Below are 20,122 nucleotides of genomic sequence, written 5' to 3'. Positions count from 1 at the left end.
ATTTGGATGGATAAAACGCAATACATATGGAGCTTATGATGGAACTACAATGGCTAATGGTACATGCTATGTGATGAGAGATTTTACCAGTAAAACTACCTTTTGTGTATCTATTGTTTTTGATGTAGAATCTGATAAGGAGGATGAAGCTAGAGTTATTTGGGCAGTGCAAAAGAAGGAAGTGGAGCAAAAACTTACTCACATCATCATAGAAAGTGATGCAAAAGACCTCATCAACCAATTTTCTATCGGAAAGCTTGATGGTACCTGAAGGATTGATGTCATTTTCAAATACATTCGGTTTTTTGCTTCTTCTTTAGGTGGATGTGTTTTTACTTTCCAACATATAACATGTAGTTCTATTGCTCATGAACTTGCGCTTTAGGCTAAACAAAATAATTCTCTATATACTGGTATGTTCCTTGTATTTTGACTTATGCCAGTAGTTAAGGGGGATCATTAGCCTTTTTGAAGACCGTTGTCTATAGGATTTAATCCAATTAGGTGAGACACATGTAGGTGAGACACATAATTCTAACGATCTTGATGGAAGATAACTTGGAGTTTACGGATGTTATCGGAAAAAAATCCGATATCCGATAACTTAGCCTAACAATATCCGATTGAGATTTTTGGATTCCGTGTGATGTTATCAGATATCGGATTTTCGACAATACTTAACCACAACCTTATCATTTTGGTCAAAATTTGACGTATTCTTGTCCGTTGACAGCGTTACACTTTACTATGGTTTCCCATATTGGACGATTTTTGAATAGATACCGCTAAATTATCTTGTATCAAGATCGCTACATATGTGTATCACCTAATAATGGTGTGGCAGCTGGGTGGTAGATTATATGACTGTCACAAGTTAGTTACGCCACTATGGAAAGTGAATTTCACGAGCGTATCCACCAACGTCTGTGCTCCGCAGTTTTGTTAGTAATAGTGATTTCAAGAAGGGAGAATTTATAAAGTACCCCCTTTTTATTGACCTCGTTTTTTTGTTACCCCTGTTTTTTAGAAATTTTCTAAAGTGCCCAAACTGTTTAGTTTCCCATCCTAGTTAGTCAACACTAGTTTACTTTCTTTAAAGTTTACTTCTTTACCCTTTACTTGTTAGTACGTTTACCTTCTACATCATTTTTTCAATTTGTCGAGCTCGGTTCAGGATCGTGTCATCATTTTCAGGTTCGTTTCATCATTCCATGAAAGGGTTCATCATTCCCAAGTGTCTTGAGGTTTTCATTTGGTGGAGAATCAATCTTCTACAATATTTTTCCGGTTAGTCGAGCCCGGTTCAGGGTCGTTACACCACTTTCAGGTTCGTCGATCCTAGTTCAGGATTGTTACACCCTCTTTCAGGATCGTCGAATCATTATCCTCTCTACCAAGGAGATGTAGTTCAGAGGTAAATAGGACTTTTAATAGGAAAGATAACTGCCACCTAGCACTTAACTGGATGGAATTTGCCTTTTGAATAAAACGGGGTACTTTTAGAAAATTTGTAAAAAACGGGGGTACTTTTGAAATGTACATTTCAAAACAGGGATACTTTATAAAATATCCCTTTCAAGAAACAATCCCAATTCCCTCCTCTCGTAAGCATTGGTTGTTTGTGGATTGTTTAGAGTTATTAGTTGAATAATTTGAGGATTGACTTTGCACTTATGTGCATATAGATCCAAATCATGTTGCAGATCCTCTAGTAAAATACGCTCAAAATCTTTCTAGCGGGGAGAAATGGAGTGGTTACTTTCCTTCTTGGATTTCTTTATGTCTACACGGAGATAAACAATTGTAATTACCTTTTATTTAATATAACTTCCTTTCGTATTAAAAAAAAAAAAACATTGGTTGTTTGTTATTTTTCTTAAATCTTTTTTTTTTGCTAGGAAAGTTATTTTCTTAAATTGTCTCACCGTAAATATTGTTGATTACACAAAATAAAACTCGTTGGATACTGGATTGTTGGCGGATGTCAAAATTGAAGGCGAAAATCGGACCATCCTCATCCCTACGGGGCCTTTTCGACCAAATCATGTGTCAGAAGCAGTTACGCCACGAGGAAACCGAATTTCACGCATCCTCCCAACGTCTCTAGTTTCAGTTAGCTAGTAAAGGAAGATTCCAGAGCGACTCCCAAAATCACTCTGGCTGAAGTTTGTTATTCTTTCTCTCTTCCTCAGAAAGGTCATCTCCTTGAATGTTTAATTTCAAGATTTTTTTCTCCTCCTCCTCTCTCTGCAACTCACCAAACTTCAACTAACTCGGTAAGTTTATTGAAGATACAGAAAATTTATTTTTGTTTCTTGTTCGATGGTAATTGTTAATCATCCTAAGGATGTTGAAAGTTGTTAATAAATTTTAACTCTGAAGATATTCACCTACATGTTGATCTTAGATAGTTCCGTGATTTAGATGATTAATTAGTTCATAACTAGAGTTCTCGATGTTTAACTTTCTGTAAGTTTTGTGCAACATTTCAAGTTCATGATCTGTTCTTGAAAGTTGTATTCGAATAAGTTGTTGATTCGGTACTGATTGTTCTGATGGATTTCACGTTCAGGTTTATATGTTTTAGGTTCCATGTAGTTCAATTTTGATTTCCATGAAGCTTGACATGTTCATGATTAGTATATATTTCTTGATAATGTATTATTGTGGTTTGATCTGTATACATGTTATTAAATTAGGTTTTGATAATTATTTGTTATCTTTGAGAATAATGTTAGCTAATTTGATACGGGATCTTGGGTTGGGTACTAGCTTTAGCTATTTCACAATTTAAGAACGAGTTATAGATTCTAGGGTTGCCCAACTCTAGAAACTCTATAATGGAAACTGCAAGATGAAACTTAGCTTATATAAAGACAACTCTCTTTATTGATGTTTAGAAAATCTCTCAAAACTAAACACAAGCTCTAATCTTGCTCATATGATCAACCACAACTTTGGTTATCATATATATATATAGAACTATGGATTCCTTTTCCTAGTCCTATTACCTTAGTACATGTCTTTCCATTTCTTAGAACTAGATGACTTCTAATTCCCTTAGGATTAAATCAATTTCCTAATCTTGTCCTAACCAACTTGTTAGTGACTTCTATGCTGAAGTTTAACCAATATTCTCCCCGTTAAGCTTCAACCTTACCCGTGACATATCTTGTACTCCAATCAGTTGTCTCATTTCTTCAAACTTGATCCGAGCTAATGCCTTTGTCAATATATCTGATTTCTGCTCAGTTCCAGGTATGTGTTCTACGTTAATGACCTCCTTCTCGATGCATTCTCGTATAAAATGATACCTTTTGTGAATGTGTTTCGTCTTCCCATGAAACACTGGATTTTTAGTGAGTGCAATTGCAGACTTATTATCAATCTTGATGAGAACTTTTTCAGGTTCACTTCCTTTGATTTCACCCAACAGTTCTTGAAGCCATATTAATTGTTTAGCTGCTTCTGTTGCATCCATGAACTCAGCTTCACAGGATGAGAGGGCTACAGTGTCTTGCTTCTGTGAACACCATGTAATAGGTGCTTCTCCTAGATAAAATATATGACCAGTTGTACCTTTTCCATCATATTGGTCAATATTATGACTGTTGTCACTATACCCAACAATTCCTTTTGATCCTCCTCGACCATACTTCAATCCACAACTGATTGTTCCTCTTAGATATCTCAATATCTGCTTTATTACATCACCATGAGACTTGCCTGGACTCTGCATATAACGGCTTGCTACTCCCACAGAGAAAGCCAAGTCTGGTCTTGTGTGTAACAAGTATCTAAGGCATCCAACATTTCTTCTATAACTCGTTGGATCAATCTCTGCTTCTTCTCGTGCCTTTGAAACTTTAATTCCAAACTCCATTGGTATCTTAGTTGGATTACAAGTTTCAAGTCCTGCTTCTTTCAGAATTCTCCTTGCATAAGCATCTTGTTTAATCTGAATCCCATCTACTCCTTGATGGACTTCTATGCCAAGGTAATAAGTGAGTTTTCCGAGGTCTGACATCTCAAACTTTGATGACATTTCTCTCTTGAACTCATTGATCACCTTAGGGGAGTTTCCAGTCAAAAATAGATCATATACATAGACTGCAATCACAAGAAGCGTTCCCTTTTTTTCTCTTCTGTATACTGATGTTTCGTTAGAGCACTTGAAAAATCTGATTTCTCTTAAGATTTGATCTAACTTTGTATTCCAGGATCGAGGAGCTTGTCTTAGACCATATAGAGCTTTTGATAACTTATAAACCTTATGCTCTTGTCCTTTTACTTTAAAACCTTCTGGTTGTTCAACATACACATCTTATCGCAATTCACCATGTAAGAATGTTGTCTTAACGTCTAAGTGGTGAATTTCCCATGAGTTTGATGCTGCTTCTGCTATTAAGAGACGAATTGTCTCTAGTCTAGCAACTGGTGCGAAAACTTCATCAAAGTCTATGCCTGATTCTTGTACATATCCTTTAGCTACAAGCCTTGATTTGTATTTATTGACAGTACCACCAGCATTCCGTTTTATTTTGAAGATCCACTTAAGACCAATCACTTTTACCCCACCTGGCTTATCAACTAGAAACCAAGTCTTGTTTCTGTTGATTGAAATAATTTCTTCTCTACATGCTTGTGTCCATTTAGTCGAGACCTTTGCTTCCTGAAAATTCCTTGGTTCATCATTAACAGAAAGTAGCATAATCTCACATTCTTCTGCAGCTTGAAGAACATAATCCTCCAGGTAATGTGGCTTTTGTATCTGTCTTGTTGATTTTCGCAGTGGAATGGGTTGAGTTATATCATCGATCTCTTCTTCTTCTTCTTCTTCTTCGTTATTCTCAGTGTTTTCATTATTCTCTTCTTCTTCTTGATTAACATCATTGTTTCCATTGGTATTGATGATTATGGGTCCTTTGCCTTCATCAATTACTTGACCCCATCTCATGTGAAACATTCCTGGATCCCTACTTGGTCCATCATTAGTTTCTTTCCAGTTCCAGTTTTCTTTTTCATCGAATACCACATCTCGACTCACTATTACTCTTTTCGTTGTTGGATTGAATAATCTGTAAGCTTTGGATCCAGGCTCAATTCCTAGATTCACAAGAGTCTGAGATCGATTATCCAGTTTCTTAAGAGTTGCAGAATCAACTTTTGCGTATGCTTTGCAACCAAACACTCTTAAATGATCTATGTTTGATTTTCTCTTTCGCAAACTTTCATATGGAGTCATGTCTTTCAGAGCTTTCGTAGGTATCCTGTTTATCAGGTATGTGGAGTGTCGTAAAGCTTCTCCCCATAGATAATTAGGTACCTGCATAGCCTTTAAAGAACTTCTTTTCATCTCCATTAGAGTCATGTTTCTCCTCTCCACCACTCCGTTTTGTTGTGGTAGCCCTCGAACCATCTTGTTCTGAGACATAGTTTTTAAGGTTCTAAAGATTATGTGTCCTAACCTTGCGTGCCACTTCCATGTATGATCTTCCAGTCTCATATTCAGACACAATGACCTTCCAATCATGAGACTTATCTTGTAGAGTCTATTCTGTGAGCGTGAGACTCTAACTAAAAGTCTTCCACTTGGGTCATGAACTGTTAGATAATCTTGTCGCATTCTAACATCACATCCAACTTCTGTAGCTTGTCCTAAACTTAGAATGTTGCTTTGTAAGTTTGGGATGAAGTAGATGTTTGTGACAAGCTTCTATTCTCCGGTCTTGCTCTAAAATAGAATTGATCCTTTCCCTTCAATTTCTACAGAAGATCCATCCCCAAACTTCACTTGTCCTTTGATTTTCTCATTGAGTTCAGAAAAGTAGTGTCTCTTACCAGTCATGTGATTGCTGGCTCCATTATCTAAATACCAGATTCCTTCTTCTCCATCCTTTGATTCGTAGTTCTTTGGTATTAGTTTCCCTTCGTTTAAGAATACAACTTCGTGCATGAAAAGAGTTGTATCTGCTTCCCTTGTTTCATTCTTGTTTGCTTCTTCCATCTTTTGTATTCTTTCAGGGCATACAGAGGAGAAGTGTCCTGGTTTATCACATCTGTAACAAATAATGTTTGATCTATCCTTCTTTTCTTTCCCTTGGTTTTGATCATTCTGACTTGTTGTTCTATCTTGTGAGTTAAACCTTCCTCCCCTTCCTCGGCCTCTGTTTACTCTACCACCTCTTCCACGACCTCTTCCTCTTGTCGCAGAGTTTTGTTGGTAAGAGTTTGTGTACAAGAGTTTTCCTGAGTTCGTCCATTGTTTTCTTCATCAAGGATTCTCTTCATATGCTTTCAATCTTCCAATTATATCTTCATAGCTAGTCTTCTTTAAATCTAAGACTTGTTCGAGAGAGCTATGATATGAATATACTTGGATCTTGGTAAACTATTGAGAAACTTCTTTACCAGTTTATCTTCATCAATGGATTGTCCAAGTGACGCAGCTTTTGAGGCTATCTCTGATAGCTTTCCTGCAAAGCTATCAATAGTATCAGTGTCTTTCATCTTCACTCTTTCAAATTCAGACATTAAGGTTTGCAGACGGGCTTCTTTAACTCGATCAGCTCCGAGATTACGTGCCTTTATTGCATCCCAAATTTTCTTTGAAGTTTCCTGTTCACCAACTTGTAGAACAAGACATTCTGGTATTGCTTGAAAGAGTAATCCAATGGCAACATTGTTTTTGTCTGGGTCCAATGTACCAGGATCAATTGTTTCCCAAACTTTGTAGATTTTCATCAGTACCTTCATTCTCATGGCCCATACTGTGTAGTTTGTGGCGTTGAGGATTGGAACTTGTATTGATGGTGGCGTGAACTGTTTTGCACCCACGATGGTGGTTTCGTTTTCCATGGCTCAGAAACAAGCTCTGATACCAATTAATGGCAACTGCAAGATGAAACTTAGCTTATATAAAGACAACTCTCTTTATTGATGTTTAGAAAATATCTCAAAACTAAACACAAGCTCTAATCTTGCTCATATGATCAACCACAACTTTGGTGATCATATATATATAGAACTATGAATTCCTTTTCCTAGTCCTATTACCTTATTACATGTCTTTCCTTTTCTTAGAACTAGATGACTTCTACTTCCCTTAGGATTACATCAATTTCCTAATCTTGTCCTAACCAACTTGTTAGTGACTTCTATGTTCAAGTTTAACCAACACTCTAGTCCTCAAGCATCTCACTGTCCTTAATGGGGATGTTAGGATTATATCCGATCATCTAAAAGATCTAGAAATCGTGAACCAGAGGGGTTATCCGGTCATTATTCGCCAAATGGATAGTCGTATCAACATGTTAACCCCAAATTTGGTGAGTGTCAAATGTAGAGATTATATGTCTCAAGTGTACTCAATTGGAAGCGATCTTTCTTTTCTAGAAAGCGTGGACATCGATATAATCAAAGAGGAGTTTCTGAAATGATACAAGTTTCAGAAGAAGAGATCGAAGACGTATATGGGTCGCGGTTGAGAAACTTCTTCACTGCATTTAAGCATGTCAGAGGTCTGAGGATTTCCTCCCCTGAATTCCTTAAGGTATGTTGTTTTTTCTTAAAACTTATAATGGAGTTCTCATGCCACTACTTCTATCTAGGTGATTTAGAGTTTGGACTTTAGAGTCTGAACTTGTTGTCAAAATCTATTCCTATTGCAGCTAACTCTAATGCTTTAGTGTCTGTCATGAAGATTTTAAAACCATGTCTGCTTTCACTGTGCTTGACCCATTTTGGGAATTGCTTAATTTAGGTGCTGGACAAGTATTCAAACTGTCTAGAGTTTGCAAGATTGCAACTTCTTGAGCTCAAAGTTTGGTTCTCTCACCGCTCCTTAATTGCACTGTCAAACATACTTGAGAACTGTCATGCTACTGAATTGAGTTTGAAGATTGAGGACAAGGAAGACTAGGAATTAGAAGCTGATAGTGCAGTTAATGAAGACTTGTTGGATCTGACACCTTGGAATTTGCCGCAGCTGAAGCCGGTAAAGATTAAAGATGCCAGAGGCACTCAGGGTGAATTGGAAGTTTTAAAACATCTCCTTGAGCAGAGTTCAGCTCTGAATGAGATACAAGTGCACTGGGAGAGGGAAGTTGATACTGATGCAGTGAGGCAGCAGTTCCAGGGGCTATCGGCATATCGTGACAGAGCTTCACCATTGCCATTGGCAATTCAGTTCTATTAGTGTGATTTACATCTGACAGAACATCAATACTTAATCACTCTTTTTGGTTGTGCTGTTTTTGTAATCTTTACACTTACTGTATCACCTGGTTTGGATGAGTACGGTATCAGTAGTAGATCGTTTTAAAACTGGTTATTTAGCTGGTTTTTATGTACAACCTTACTTTCAGTACTCAGTTTATTCCTTTTCTTCGATTATATCCAGCTTTCTTGTACTTCTTCGTTTTGTTCTAATATGTTATCAGTTTGATACTTAGATTTGCTTCCATTTATGTTTTCATAGAATTTGCATTTATGTGGTGATGAGCTTAAATGTGAAAATCTGTTAACAACTGAAACCCAGATTATGTACCATTTGGTGATGAACTGGATCCAACTTCGCGGAATTTTAATTCGTTGAGTATTATCTTTCTATTTTAAAAAACCTGAAGGACTACGGTGGTACTGGGGTTCGGACGCAAGACCTCGTTATATGCTGATAGGGTCAAGGTTGGTTAGCTGATGCGTCGGACCACCTTGATGATCTATATGCCAAGGATCTTAATGCAGCTGTGATGGGTTCACAACCAATTGTGATGCTCTAGTATTTTGCTACATCAATCTAGTCCTAGCGTTAGATGATAGGACTTTGAAGAGAGTAAAAAATATCTACTCCTAGCATCAATTGTACTTATTTATTTGTATATTTTTTTTGACCCAAAAGTTAGAAAATGTATACAGAAAAAAAGAGAGGGAGAAACCATATAAGTTATAACCACCTCCCTGCGGTCCTAGTTAGGAATTCGGCGATCAACAATAATTTGGGTTGGCAAGTAGAATCTCTCGAAAACATGTGGAAAATTTGTGTTTCTCTTTTTACAAAACCAGCCATTTTAATAGTTCAAGAAAACCAATTAATTTCTTTCCTTTTTCTTCCATTCTAAAAAAATCCAAAAATCTTTTCATCTTTCTTGCTCAGATTTAGTCCCCTTTTAACCAGGTCTGAGCAAGGATTATTATTTTTCTTTTAATTTAGTAGATTTTTTGATTGAATAAGATGTTGTTTTTTAATTTGTGGTGTCTTTTGACACATTTCATCATCGATTTGGTGATTTTATCTTTGTTTCTTGGGCGATTCTTTTTTCGCTTTGAGAGCGATTATTTCTCCACCTTGATGGTGATTTGTTCAAACTTTGTTGCTTGGTTCATGACATGTTATTCTAGATCTGAGAACATCGACGATTCAACACGACATCGCTTTGAGTTCATCTTCTGATTAAGGGCTAAGCACTCCTTTCTTTTTGGAACATCTTTTGTTATAGAAGACAAACATCCAAATGGTCGGAATTGATTCCGGATTATACCATCTTTTCTCTCTATTTTTCATACAAAAATTGGGTACCTTTGCGGTATTTTGCTCTTTCTCTTCGCGAATTACCTGTAATTGGTATCTTTATTTGTATTTGGGTTTTAATCTTATTGTATTTTCATGTAATCACCTTTTTGGATTGAATGAAATGTGGTCTGATTGTTTATAAAAAAAAAAACAATTAATCTCAAATAACAATCAGAAAATATAAACTTAAAGACGGTTAATTACCTTAAAAATGAATCATCACCGGATCTTCAAAGACCCCACTTCTGGACTAATGTAATTATTCAGGGACTTTAACCCATGCATATATAATAAGTTCTCGAATTATAAGCAAACTATCCAAACACGTACTTCTACGAGCATTTTAGACGCATTTTTACACCCGAATCATATTCACGGTATTTTTTAACATTCCCGAATATTTCGCAAAATATATGAATTCACAAATTATTTGCCGCATTGATACCACCCTATTCGTCGTATCCTTTTATACATACATATTTGTTTGTGATTATGTATACCAATTGAAGTATACAATAAAAAATTATAAATAATAGCACTCAGATGAACCTTAATACATGGTGATACTTAAAAATATATTTTATAGTAAAATCTATGCCGAATTTTATGAACCGAATTGAGATATGTTAAACGCATTAAACACGAATATATGCATTTTCGCATTTTTTCCGAACCACGCATAATTGCATATTTGACCGGGCTAATATTTCGTACAATCAATTGATGAGCGTGATTTATCAATCCGAATTTTTGCCTCTCGCCGAATTGCTAACTAGGACATATAGTGTGGGAGCTCAATATAAAGTTGCCCCACTATCTCTCTAACATTGGCATAATAATATAAAATTATGATTTTAAACATATATCCCAACACATTATGTGATCTCTATCCTTTTTTTTTCTATCGGCTTTTTGTTTGACTTTTTTTCGCTATGATGTCAGGTGTGGTTATCCTTCTACGTTGCAAGTACTTTAGAATAGGTAATGAATTATGAGAAGCGCACAAACAGGGGAGAAGCTAGGAATCCGTCAATGGAGGAGCAAAATATTTTTAGGGGTACCAAGTATGCTTAAATGGGTTTGCAATTCCAATTCTCTAAAAAGTATAGGCTTGAAAGTGAGCTGGACACCCTTGCTTCCAAGTTCCAGCTGCCTCTGCGACTGCGCACAAAAGTAGGATTGGAACTTCTTTCATCCATATGTATTTTGAGAAGTCCAACTCTTGACGGTAACCTTCGTAGCACTTTTTAATTCCAAATTTTTGTTCCTAGCATCAAAAAATTTGCGGTAGAATCGAATAGATGGGTTCTTAAGCTTCATGAGTAACTGGTTACCCTGGGGGCAGAGTCGGAGTTTAAAAATGAGGGGACTAAAAACAATTATTGAGCAGTTGTGGACTAAACATAAAAATCAGGTGAATTAAATCTAAATACTTGATAAAACTAAGGATATTTTTATGGTTTTACCGATTTTAGGGGGCTAGACCTAGGGTTAGTTAACCCTTAGCTCCACCCCTGGGTTACCCCAATCTTACTACATGGAAGCTAAGTAACAACGGATTAACAACAAAGATGATGTGGTGATGACACGGTGAGGAGAGATATACATTTTCCTCAACAAGTCATCAATAGAAAAAAAAAAGGAAAAACAAAAACCAAATATCTAAAATAACATCTAGTTCTTTTGGCTGGGAAAGTGTTTCAAATCAAAGTTCTGCTACTGCTTTGATCTCTTTTTTTTCCTCAACTTGTGATATCGATGAATCGCTTCAAATTTCATTTCTTCAAAATATTTAAGCATGCAATATCTTATATTAAGATTGAAAAAAATCCAAATTCTAGAAATTCTTAGGCTGGAAAAAGAACGAATGATCATTACCCCATTTGCAAGCCAAGAACAATAATAATGTAGAAAATATGATATCAAAGACTTAATGAAAACATAACAAGATACTCGAAAATACTTCTCTTAATTGATGTGTTTCAAACTCATGGCTTAACATCCTATTTATATGTTTACAAACTTGACTCTCAAGTAATAACCACTTTCCTAACATAATCAAACTCTAACAAGGACTCTTCTAGAAAATTCTCACGTAAACAAAGTCTAAAACCAGTAATACTTGCAACCTAAGTTTACTTCTGAATACCGTACCATCATATCAACTAAACTAGTTGATTCACGCACTGTGTCAACAACACTTGTTGACCCACTCAAACTCTGTTAACTCTCATAGTTGATCCTTAGTGTAATCTTCACATTATCTTGGTTTAACCTTCAACATCCTCCCTTAAACCAAGATACTCTTTACCAATCATTCCTAGGTTTCCACGCAAGTAAATGAAATTATTAGACTTCAAAGACTTGGTGAAAATATCAGCCACTTGTTCTTCACTTTTACAAAACTCCACAACTATTTCTTTGTTACTGACAAGCTCTCTGATGTAATAAAACTTAATATCAATGTGCTTACTTCTTCCATTAAGCACAAGATTTTTAGTTAGTGAAACTGTAGACTTATTATCACAAACTATTGTTGTAGGTGTATTCTGTTCTTGAAACAATGACTTCAGCATCATTCTCAACCACACAACTTTTGTAGCATAGTTGCTAGCAGCTATATATTCATCTTATGTTGTAGATAATGCAACAACTTGTTGCTTCTTAGATGACTAAGAGTAAAAACCAGTTCCCAACTGAAATCCATAACCTGATGTACTCTTTCTTCCTTCTGTATCTCCAGCCCAATCACTATCAGTAAAACCAACCAACTTTGGATTTTTTGAAATAGTATAAAAGATTCCTAAAGTAGTTATTTCTTTAACATATCTCAGAATACGTTTTGCAGCTTGCAAATGTGATTGTCTAGGTGATTCCATGAATGTACTAACCAATGTAACTGCATACATAATGTCAGGTCTTGTAGCCGTTAGATATCTGAGACATCCAACAAGACATTTAAATTCCGTTGAATTCACTAGCTCTCATGTTCCATCTTTTGTCAACTTCAACCCCTCTTCTACTGGTGTTAAAATTGGATTACAATTATCCATCTTGAAACACTTTAATATTCCTTCTGTTGATTAATAAAAATTCCTATTTCCGTTTGTTGTACTTCAATATCAAGAAAATATGACATTAAACTAAGATCTGTCATTTCAAACTCTTTCACCATATCCTCCCTGAATTCCTTAATCATCTCAGAACTATTTCCTGTAAAATTAAGATCATCCACATACAAACATACTATAATATGATTGCCAAGACTATCAGCTTTTGAATATAGAGTATGCTCATGTGGACATCTTGTAAACCCTTTCTTAATGAAATAAGAGTTTATTCGTGTATACCAAGCACGTGGTTCTTGTTTCAAACCATACAAAGCTTTGTTTAGCTTGTATACTTCATTCTCCTTCCCCTACATAATGTAGCACGCTGGTTGTTCAACATAAACTTCTTCTTCCAATACTCCATTCTAGAATGCTGATTTCACATCCATCTGAAATATCTTCCATTGCTTCTGTGCAACTAAGGCAATTATCATCATTATTGTATCAAGTCTTGCAACTGGTGAAAATACTTCTTCATAATCTACTCCTTGTTTTTGTCTATATCCTTTAGCAACTATCTTGCTTTCAGATTATCTACTTCACCATTCAACATGTATTTTGTTTTGTATACCTACTTAACACCAATATGTTTCTTTCCTGGTGGAAGTACAGTTAGAAGCTTCTTCAGAAGCTACAGGATCACAATCTCCAAATAATGCAAAATTCACCACATCATCATCAACATCTTCATTATCTTTTGATAAAACATAATCATTCAACCTAGCAGGTATAATAAATTTTCTTCTTGGTCTTGTAGTTTCTTGTTGTGTTGTTGATTCTGTTCTTGCTTCTTCATGTTGTTCTTCATCATTGTCTTGAGTTTGCACTTCTTCTTCAACTACAATTGGAACTGATCTGACAGTAGTAGGTGGATCAATATTCCTTGTTGATCCAGTATGTGAATCAACATTCCTTGTTGACCCAAAATTTGGATCAACATTGTTTGTTGACCCAATATTCCAGTTCCACTTTGAATCTTCATCAAAGATCACATCTCTGCTTGTAATATTTTTCCTGTCTCTGGATTAAAAAACTTATATCCTTTGGTTACTGAGCTATAACCAACAAGAATAAACTTTTCACTCTTGTCGTCCAACTTGTATCTAAGTTCTTTACGTACATGTGCATATGCAATATACCCAAAAATTCTCAGATGTCTTACACTTGGTTTTACACCTCTCCAAGCTTCTTCTGGTGTCATATTATTCAAAATATTTGTAGGACATCTGTTAAGTAAGTATACTGCCGTGTCTACTGCATAACCAAAAAATTCTTTGGTAAATCTTTTGTTCTTCTTATAGTTCTTGCCATATCCATTATTGTTCTATTCTTTCTCTCAGCAACACTATTCTGTTGTGGTGTATATCTAGCTGTTAACTGATGTTGAATACCATGTTCATCCATGAAATTTTCAACCACAGTATACTCTTTTACTCTATTAGTTCTTAATATCTTGATGCTCTTACCAATTTGTTTCTCAGCATAATCTTTGAAACTTCTAAAAGCTTGAAAAGAATCACTCTTTTGTCTAAGCAAATAAACCCATGTCTTTCTACTAAAATCATAAATGAAAGTTATAAAATAATTATTACCTCCATGTGAAGTTACTTCAATAGGTCCAGATAAGTCACTATGAACAATCTTCAGCTGTTGTTCTGCTCTTCTAGCTTTATTTACCGGGAATGGGTCTCTGTGTTGCTTATCAAAGATATAATTCTCACATCTTGATTCAGGAATCTCAATGAAAGGTAACCTAGACACCATCTCCTTTTTTGCTAAAGTTTGTAAACTGTTGAAGTTCACATGCCCCATTCTCTTGTGCCATAACCAAGAATCGTTATGAACATAACTATTATAAGACCTTTCCTTTTGATACTGAATGTTCAAAGGAAATAATATATTCTTAGTCATCTGTACTCTTCTAATAAGTCTTCTAAAACGATCACGAATTGTACAAACACCATTGAAGATGTTCATAGATAACCTCTTTCTAATAATTGACCCATGCTCAAAAGATTTTGATGTAAACCTGGTACATTAAACACATCCGTGATATATGTTTTAGCACCATTCTTCAAAACTATTCCAATTCTTCCTTTCCCATAACTGGAATTGTTAAGTTATTTTCAAACTTCACAGTTGACCGTACTGATTCATCTAGGTTGTCAAACAACTCTCTTCTTCCACTCATATGATTACTGCAACCTGTATCCAAATACCACTTATGTTGAGGTTGTTCTTCAGGTGTATGACAAGCCAACAACATATTTTCAGTCTTCTTTTCTTCTTCTTGACTTTCTGCAATATTAGCTTTGAAGTTTTGCTTGTAGTTATTAGCTGTTGTATTTCTAGGTTTTGTACACTCAACAAAAAAGTGTCCAAAATCTCCACAGTTGTAACATTGAATCTTTTATCTATCAACTTGTTTTCTACCTTGATATCCTCCAGCATTTGATCTTTCCTCCAGTGTTGTACATTCCTTGAAAACATCCAGCATTAGGTCTTCCTAGGTTGTTTCTCTAACTTACTTGACTCTGAAGTGCCTCTTCAAATTGTTTTACAACAACTGTCTTCTCTAGTAATCTTTTTTCATAGGCTTGTAATGAACCCAACAACTCATCAAGAGTCATAGTTGCAACTGTGTTGCATTCCTCTATAGCTGTAACCTTTGATTCAAACTTCTCAGGCAAACTTCTTAATATCTTCTCTACAATGGGTGAATCTTCTATAGTATCACCATTAACTTTCATCTCATTGACAAGATTCAGTGTTTTTTAGAAAAATTAGGATATTGTTTCAGTAGCCTCCATCTGCAGTTCATATTTTCTTTTCAAGGTTTGTAATCTAACCTTCTTGACCTTATCAGATCCTTTATAGTAACTTATCAATCCATCTCATGCTCTTTTAATTTCTTTAATGTAGATAACTCTATCCATGAGAGATTCATGAATACCTTGATGAAGAATATATGTAACTTTAGAATTCATCTTTCTGTTTTCAGTCAATAGAGTTTGCGCAACTCCTTCAAGTACTACTCCTTCTGCTGGTTCTACATAACTATCTTTCAAAATATCCCATACCTCTTGGTATATGAAAATATTCTCCATCTGAACCCTGAACCGGTACCTTAATTGGACTTAAACTCGTCATCTTTTTCAACTTAACAACTCATACCCATAGCCTTAGAATCTGATACCATTGCTCTGATACCAGATGTAGAAAACTGATATCAAAGACTTAATGAAAACAGAACAAGATACGCGAAAATACTTCTCTTAATTGATGTGTTTCTAACTCATGGCTTAACAGCCTATTTATATGTTTACAAAAATGACTCTAAAGTAATAACACTTTCCTAACATAATTAAACTCTAACAAAGAATCTTCTAGAAAATTCTCACGTAAACAAACTCTAAAACCAGTAATACTTGCAACCCAAGTTTACTTCTAAATATCGTACCATCGTATCAACCGAACTAGTTGATTCACGCACTGTGTCAACAACACTTATTGACCCACTCAAACTCTGTCAACTCTCGTAGTTGATCCTTAGTGTAATCTTCATATTATCTTGGTTTAACCTTCAACAAATAAGAAGAGAAATCTGTTCAGATGATATTAATCGAGGTGGGTGATCAATTTGCGAATCCTAGATAGGGAAATTAAAAAAAAAACTAGGGGATGGAAATGGTGGAGGAGATTAGAGAAGAACGGGGGTAAGTCATTATTTAGACAATGTGGTAATAGTTTTGGTGAGAGTTTATTGTCTGGTGATTATTTCTGACCAAATAGATATATCTAATTTAAGAGATTATTTGCAAAATGATGTATTGAGATTGAAAAACAAATTTCAACATGATAATTGTAGATTTTATCACTTTTGATTTAATCCTAAATCTCGACGTAAAATATGATGATGCCAAAATTGAAGTGATTTAAGGAGGATGTTAATCACCTTCACCATCTCTTCTGGTTGCACTAGAAGATAAAAGAAGAAGAAAAATTAAAAGAACTTAAAATCTTAAGGTTTTGTTTTTTTTTCTTCTTCATTGTTTACTACTAGAACACCGCTTCCAAGGGGGGACAGTCGACCGAAGAAAATGAAATATCGCTGCAGTGAGGCTATAAAAGAATGTATATTATCCCGACATTTTCTAAAAATAGGCCAAATTAAAAAAATATAAGTATCAGTTTTCCTGAAAAGGAGGGAGTACATCGTTTTATTATTTTATTAGTTGCAACGGAAAATTAGTTGATGCATAAACAAAAATATGGCTGCATAATCTGTTATCTGTTGTTCGTAGTGGTTTGCATAATGGCTATCCGTTCAATTCGAAACTTGTTCTTAAAAGAATAAACACCTCCAAATTTTTCATAAAAACTCTAAACTGGATGCTGTTGTTTATACTCATTGTGTAGACCTCTTGAAAATCTCTCCAACGAGATAAAATCTGTAAAATTCCAAGACACTGATTTTTATATATGTTATATTCTAATATGCTTGCTTATTATACTCTAAAAAGAATATGATACATCAGGAGTTATAATAATTGAACTAAAAAGGAGGTTAGGAATCGAAAGATACCACACATTTGCGTTAGTCTACATTTTAGAAAAGGTGATCATAAAACGGGACTTCCTCCCTTCGAGCCTTCCGGTCAGTCGGTCGGCCCAATTAAAATGGTGACATGGTAAAGAAAGTAAAAACTTCCCTCGGCCACATCAAATTAAAATGGTGACATGGTAAAGAAAATAAAAAATCCCTTTTTGTTTTGTTTTTTTCTTTTTTTCAAAATCACATTTTAATTCATTCAAACCAAAATAGTGATTACATGATTGCTTACAAGATTATCAAAAACACCAAAATGCAAGATAATCAAAATCAAAATACAAATATATGATGACACCAATTGCAAATACATCGCGAAGAGAAAGAGCCATGCACCACAAAGATGTCCAATTTTTGTACCAGTAGTATTGACGAATGATGGTGTGAACCGGAATCAACTCCGACCATTTTAAATAATTATCTTCTTCAATAAGAGATGCTCCAAATAAAATGGAGTAATTTGCCCAAAATCTTGTAGATCCAAACGAATCCGGATGTCCTAAATCCCTCTTGTTGAAGATGAATCCAAAGCGAATCCGAGCAGAATCATTGATATTCTTGATAAATCGAGAATAGCAAGCCAAGAAGCACCATGGAAATTTGAGAGAATCGCTATTAGAACGAATAGAAAATCGTCCTAAAGACGAAGAAAAATCGCCCCGATAGCGAAGAAATGTGTCATAGACACTAAAAACAAAATTCCCTTTTTGTTGTTATTCCGCTATGACAGGTCGGGTCATATATTTAAATTGCTGGTTACCATTCCTTTAATGTTTTATTTAAATTTTTCGTTGATAAACATGCATGAGCTTGCTTGTAAAAACAACTAACAAGTCTGCAATATTCTGGAAAACAATGATTCCCACAACTGGGCTGAGTTCGTTAATATAAAGGGCAAAAGAAAAATTAGAAAGAAAAAACTCTAATCCAAGAGGGATGATGTTGGAATTAATGTTGGCCACAACTTGAGCGTTACTGGACTGGCAATTATATCAACTGCATCTCTTTCACATGTGAATGAATTATGGCGCTCCCACAAGTTTTTTATGTTTCCGGTTTGAGTGTTGTATGCCAAAATATGGTTTCCAATACCGATCATCAGAACATTTTTGTCAAGCGGATCAAAACATAAAGCACCTGAAAAATGCCACGGTTTCATCACCTTTACAAAGAAATCACTTATAACTGTATATCTTTCTGCAACAATTGCCAGCTCTCCTTAAGCACCCAAGCACTTAAACTGAAACTCATTACTCTGTACCGAACTCTAGCATAACAGATGAAACCTTCAGATACGTTAAGACATTCACTGAGAAGTGAATATGAATAACGGCCAGCTACCTCTTCGGCAGGCAAGTTAATCAACCTACATTTGTTTTTGTTAAGATCGTAAGCCACTATTCTGTTTCTCTTTTCAATCCAAAGCAAATTTCCATAATGGCTTGCTATCTCGTTACATTGGCATAACCTCCAAGTGACAGTTTCAGGGCACGAAACTTCACAGATTGTCCATTCATTCCTATCGGAACAAAATATATCAAGGCTGAACTTTCTCGTGTTCACTCCAAAGTTAGGGATGCGCACAACTTTATAACATGTAGATGGAAAGCACTCAGATACCAGAGCAGACATAGTCAAACCAGACACGACAGATTGGGGTGGTGGTGGAAGTGCTACCCATTTTTCAGTGAGGGGATTATATACAACATATTTAATCTGATTAATCTGTAAGGTTGGTGTTAGCAGAACCAAACCATTACCTGAACCCACAACATGCAATTGCTCATCCCTTTCATGTAAGGGTGGTGCTAAAAACTTAAAAGATAACCCATTATGTGGTGAAATGATTTCCGAATTTGCCCCTAGAGATGTGATTGGATACGATGTTGTGATAGTAGTGATACCATCCACATGAGTTTTGACTTGACGAATTATTTCGTAAAATAGAGCCCATGGGACAGATTTTAACGAAGTGTGGTGTTTAATCCACTTGCTGATGAAATATGGGTTAGATAGAAGTGAAAACCATACTTTTGAAACGCACTTGAATTTGAAAATCGAAGTTAGAGGGAGATGAAGAAAGATTTCTAACCATATATCCTCTGCTATATTTGTAGTTTTGCAACCTTGATCAGTGGTGGAAAATTCATCAAATCTCCAAAGCAATGAACTAGGGAAAGAAGAAGAAGAACGAGCGCCCATCTGCATCTTCATCATCAAATCTCCAAAGCAAAGAAAAATCCGAAAAAAAACGAAGGTGCGGTTAGGTAGGGTTTACATGAAATACGAAAACCGCAACATAAAGATAGGCAGTCTCTTATGGGGTCTCCGAGGTTTAAAACTGCTAGGTTGACGCCTAACCAGGCCCAATCGAAACCAGGCCTGAACGCGTCCCGAATACATATAAACATTTTCGAAAAAAAAAAGAACAAACTCAAAATACCATATTTACAAAGAGAAACAACAGTCTCTTTGCTGCTGAAAGTCAAAAGTTTTTTGAACCTCTAAAAACAAATTATCCCGCAACAGGATGCTAGGTGTTCTTATGTCTATACATGTTGACATCCACCCGAGATTGCTAATTTTATCTTCCATGCATCTTATGTCTAGTAAACTAGCTAGCTAGTTTCTGTCAAACCTCACTTCAAAACTAGCGAAGAGGACAATCTTGCCTCGGCTAACAGAGGGCTTGGTTGTATGATGATTGTGGATTCAGCTTTTTTAGAAGCCCTTGACTGGCCCTTGGCATCCAGCTGCATACAGCGTTGTTGTACAAGACCTGTTCATATCTCCATCCACACGGCATTTAGTGCCTAGTGGCAGGAACGGAGC

General features: G+C 35.6%; 2 protein-coding genes across 2 annotated transcripts; both read right to left on the bottom strand.

Annotated features, from left to right (window-relative positions):
- Positions 1 to 12,243: 12,243 nt before the first annotated feature.
- On the bottom strand, positions 12,244 to 15,431 carry LOC113351245. Its single transcript, XM_026595264.1, has 5 exons — positions 15,210 to 15,431; positions 14,814 to 15,043; positions 14,274 to 14,710; positions 12,709 to 12,784; positions 12,244 to 12,508 (listed from the first exon to the last, which is right to left on the bottom strand). Exons 1-5 carry the CDS (start codon positions 15,429 to 15,431, stop codon positions 12,244 to 12,246), a joined length of 1,230 nt encoding a protein of 409 aa, XP_026451049.1.
- Positions 15,432 to 18,469: 3,038 nt separating this feature from the next.
- LOC113351244 (F-box protein At3g26010-like) lies at positions 18,470 to 19,492 on the bottom strand. Its single transcript, XM_026595263.1, has one exon. It carries the CDS (start codon positions 19,490 to 19,492, stop codon positions 18,470 to 18,472), a length of 1,023 nt encoding a protein of 340 aa, XP_026451048.1.
- Positions 19,493 to 20,122: the final 630 nt, after the last annotated feature.

The sequence above is a fragment of the Papaver somniferum genome, chromosome 2, assembly GCF_003573695.1.
Source record: "Papaver somniferum cultivar HN1 chromosome 2, ASM357369v1, whole genome shotgun sequence".
Lineage (NCBI taxonomy): Eukaryota > Viridiplantae > Streptophyta > Magnoliopsida > Ranunculales > Papaveraceae > Papaver > Papaver somniferum.
The sequence above is the reverse complement of the archived record's forward strand: the minus strand, read 5'-3'. Positions and strand labels throughout refer to the sequence as shown.

Excerpts from the sequence above, each read along its gene's own strand:
- LOC113351245 (XM_026595264.1), bottom strand. The coding sequence starts at position 15,431 with ATGAAAGTTAATGGTGATACTATAGAAGATTCACCCATTGTAGAGAAG. Across the intron at positions 12,785-14,273 it reads TGAAGTAACTTCACATGGAG|GAAATAGTTCTGAGATGATT; the intron begins GTAATAATTATT and ends TTAATTTTACAG. Across the intron at positions 12,509-12,708 it reads ATGACAGATCTTAGTTTAAT|ATATCTAACGGCTACAAGAC; the intron begins GTCATATTTTCT and ends TGGATGTCTCAG.
- LOC113351244 (XM_026595263.1), bottom strand. The coding sequence starts at position 19,492 with ATGGGCGCTCGTTCTTCTTCTTCTTTCCCTAGTTCATTGCTTTGGAGA.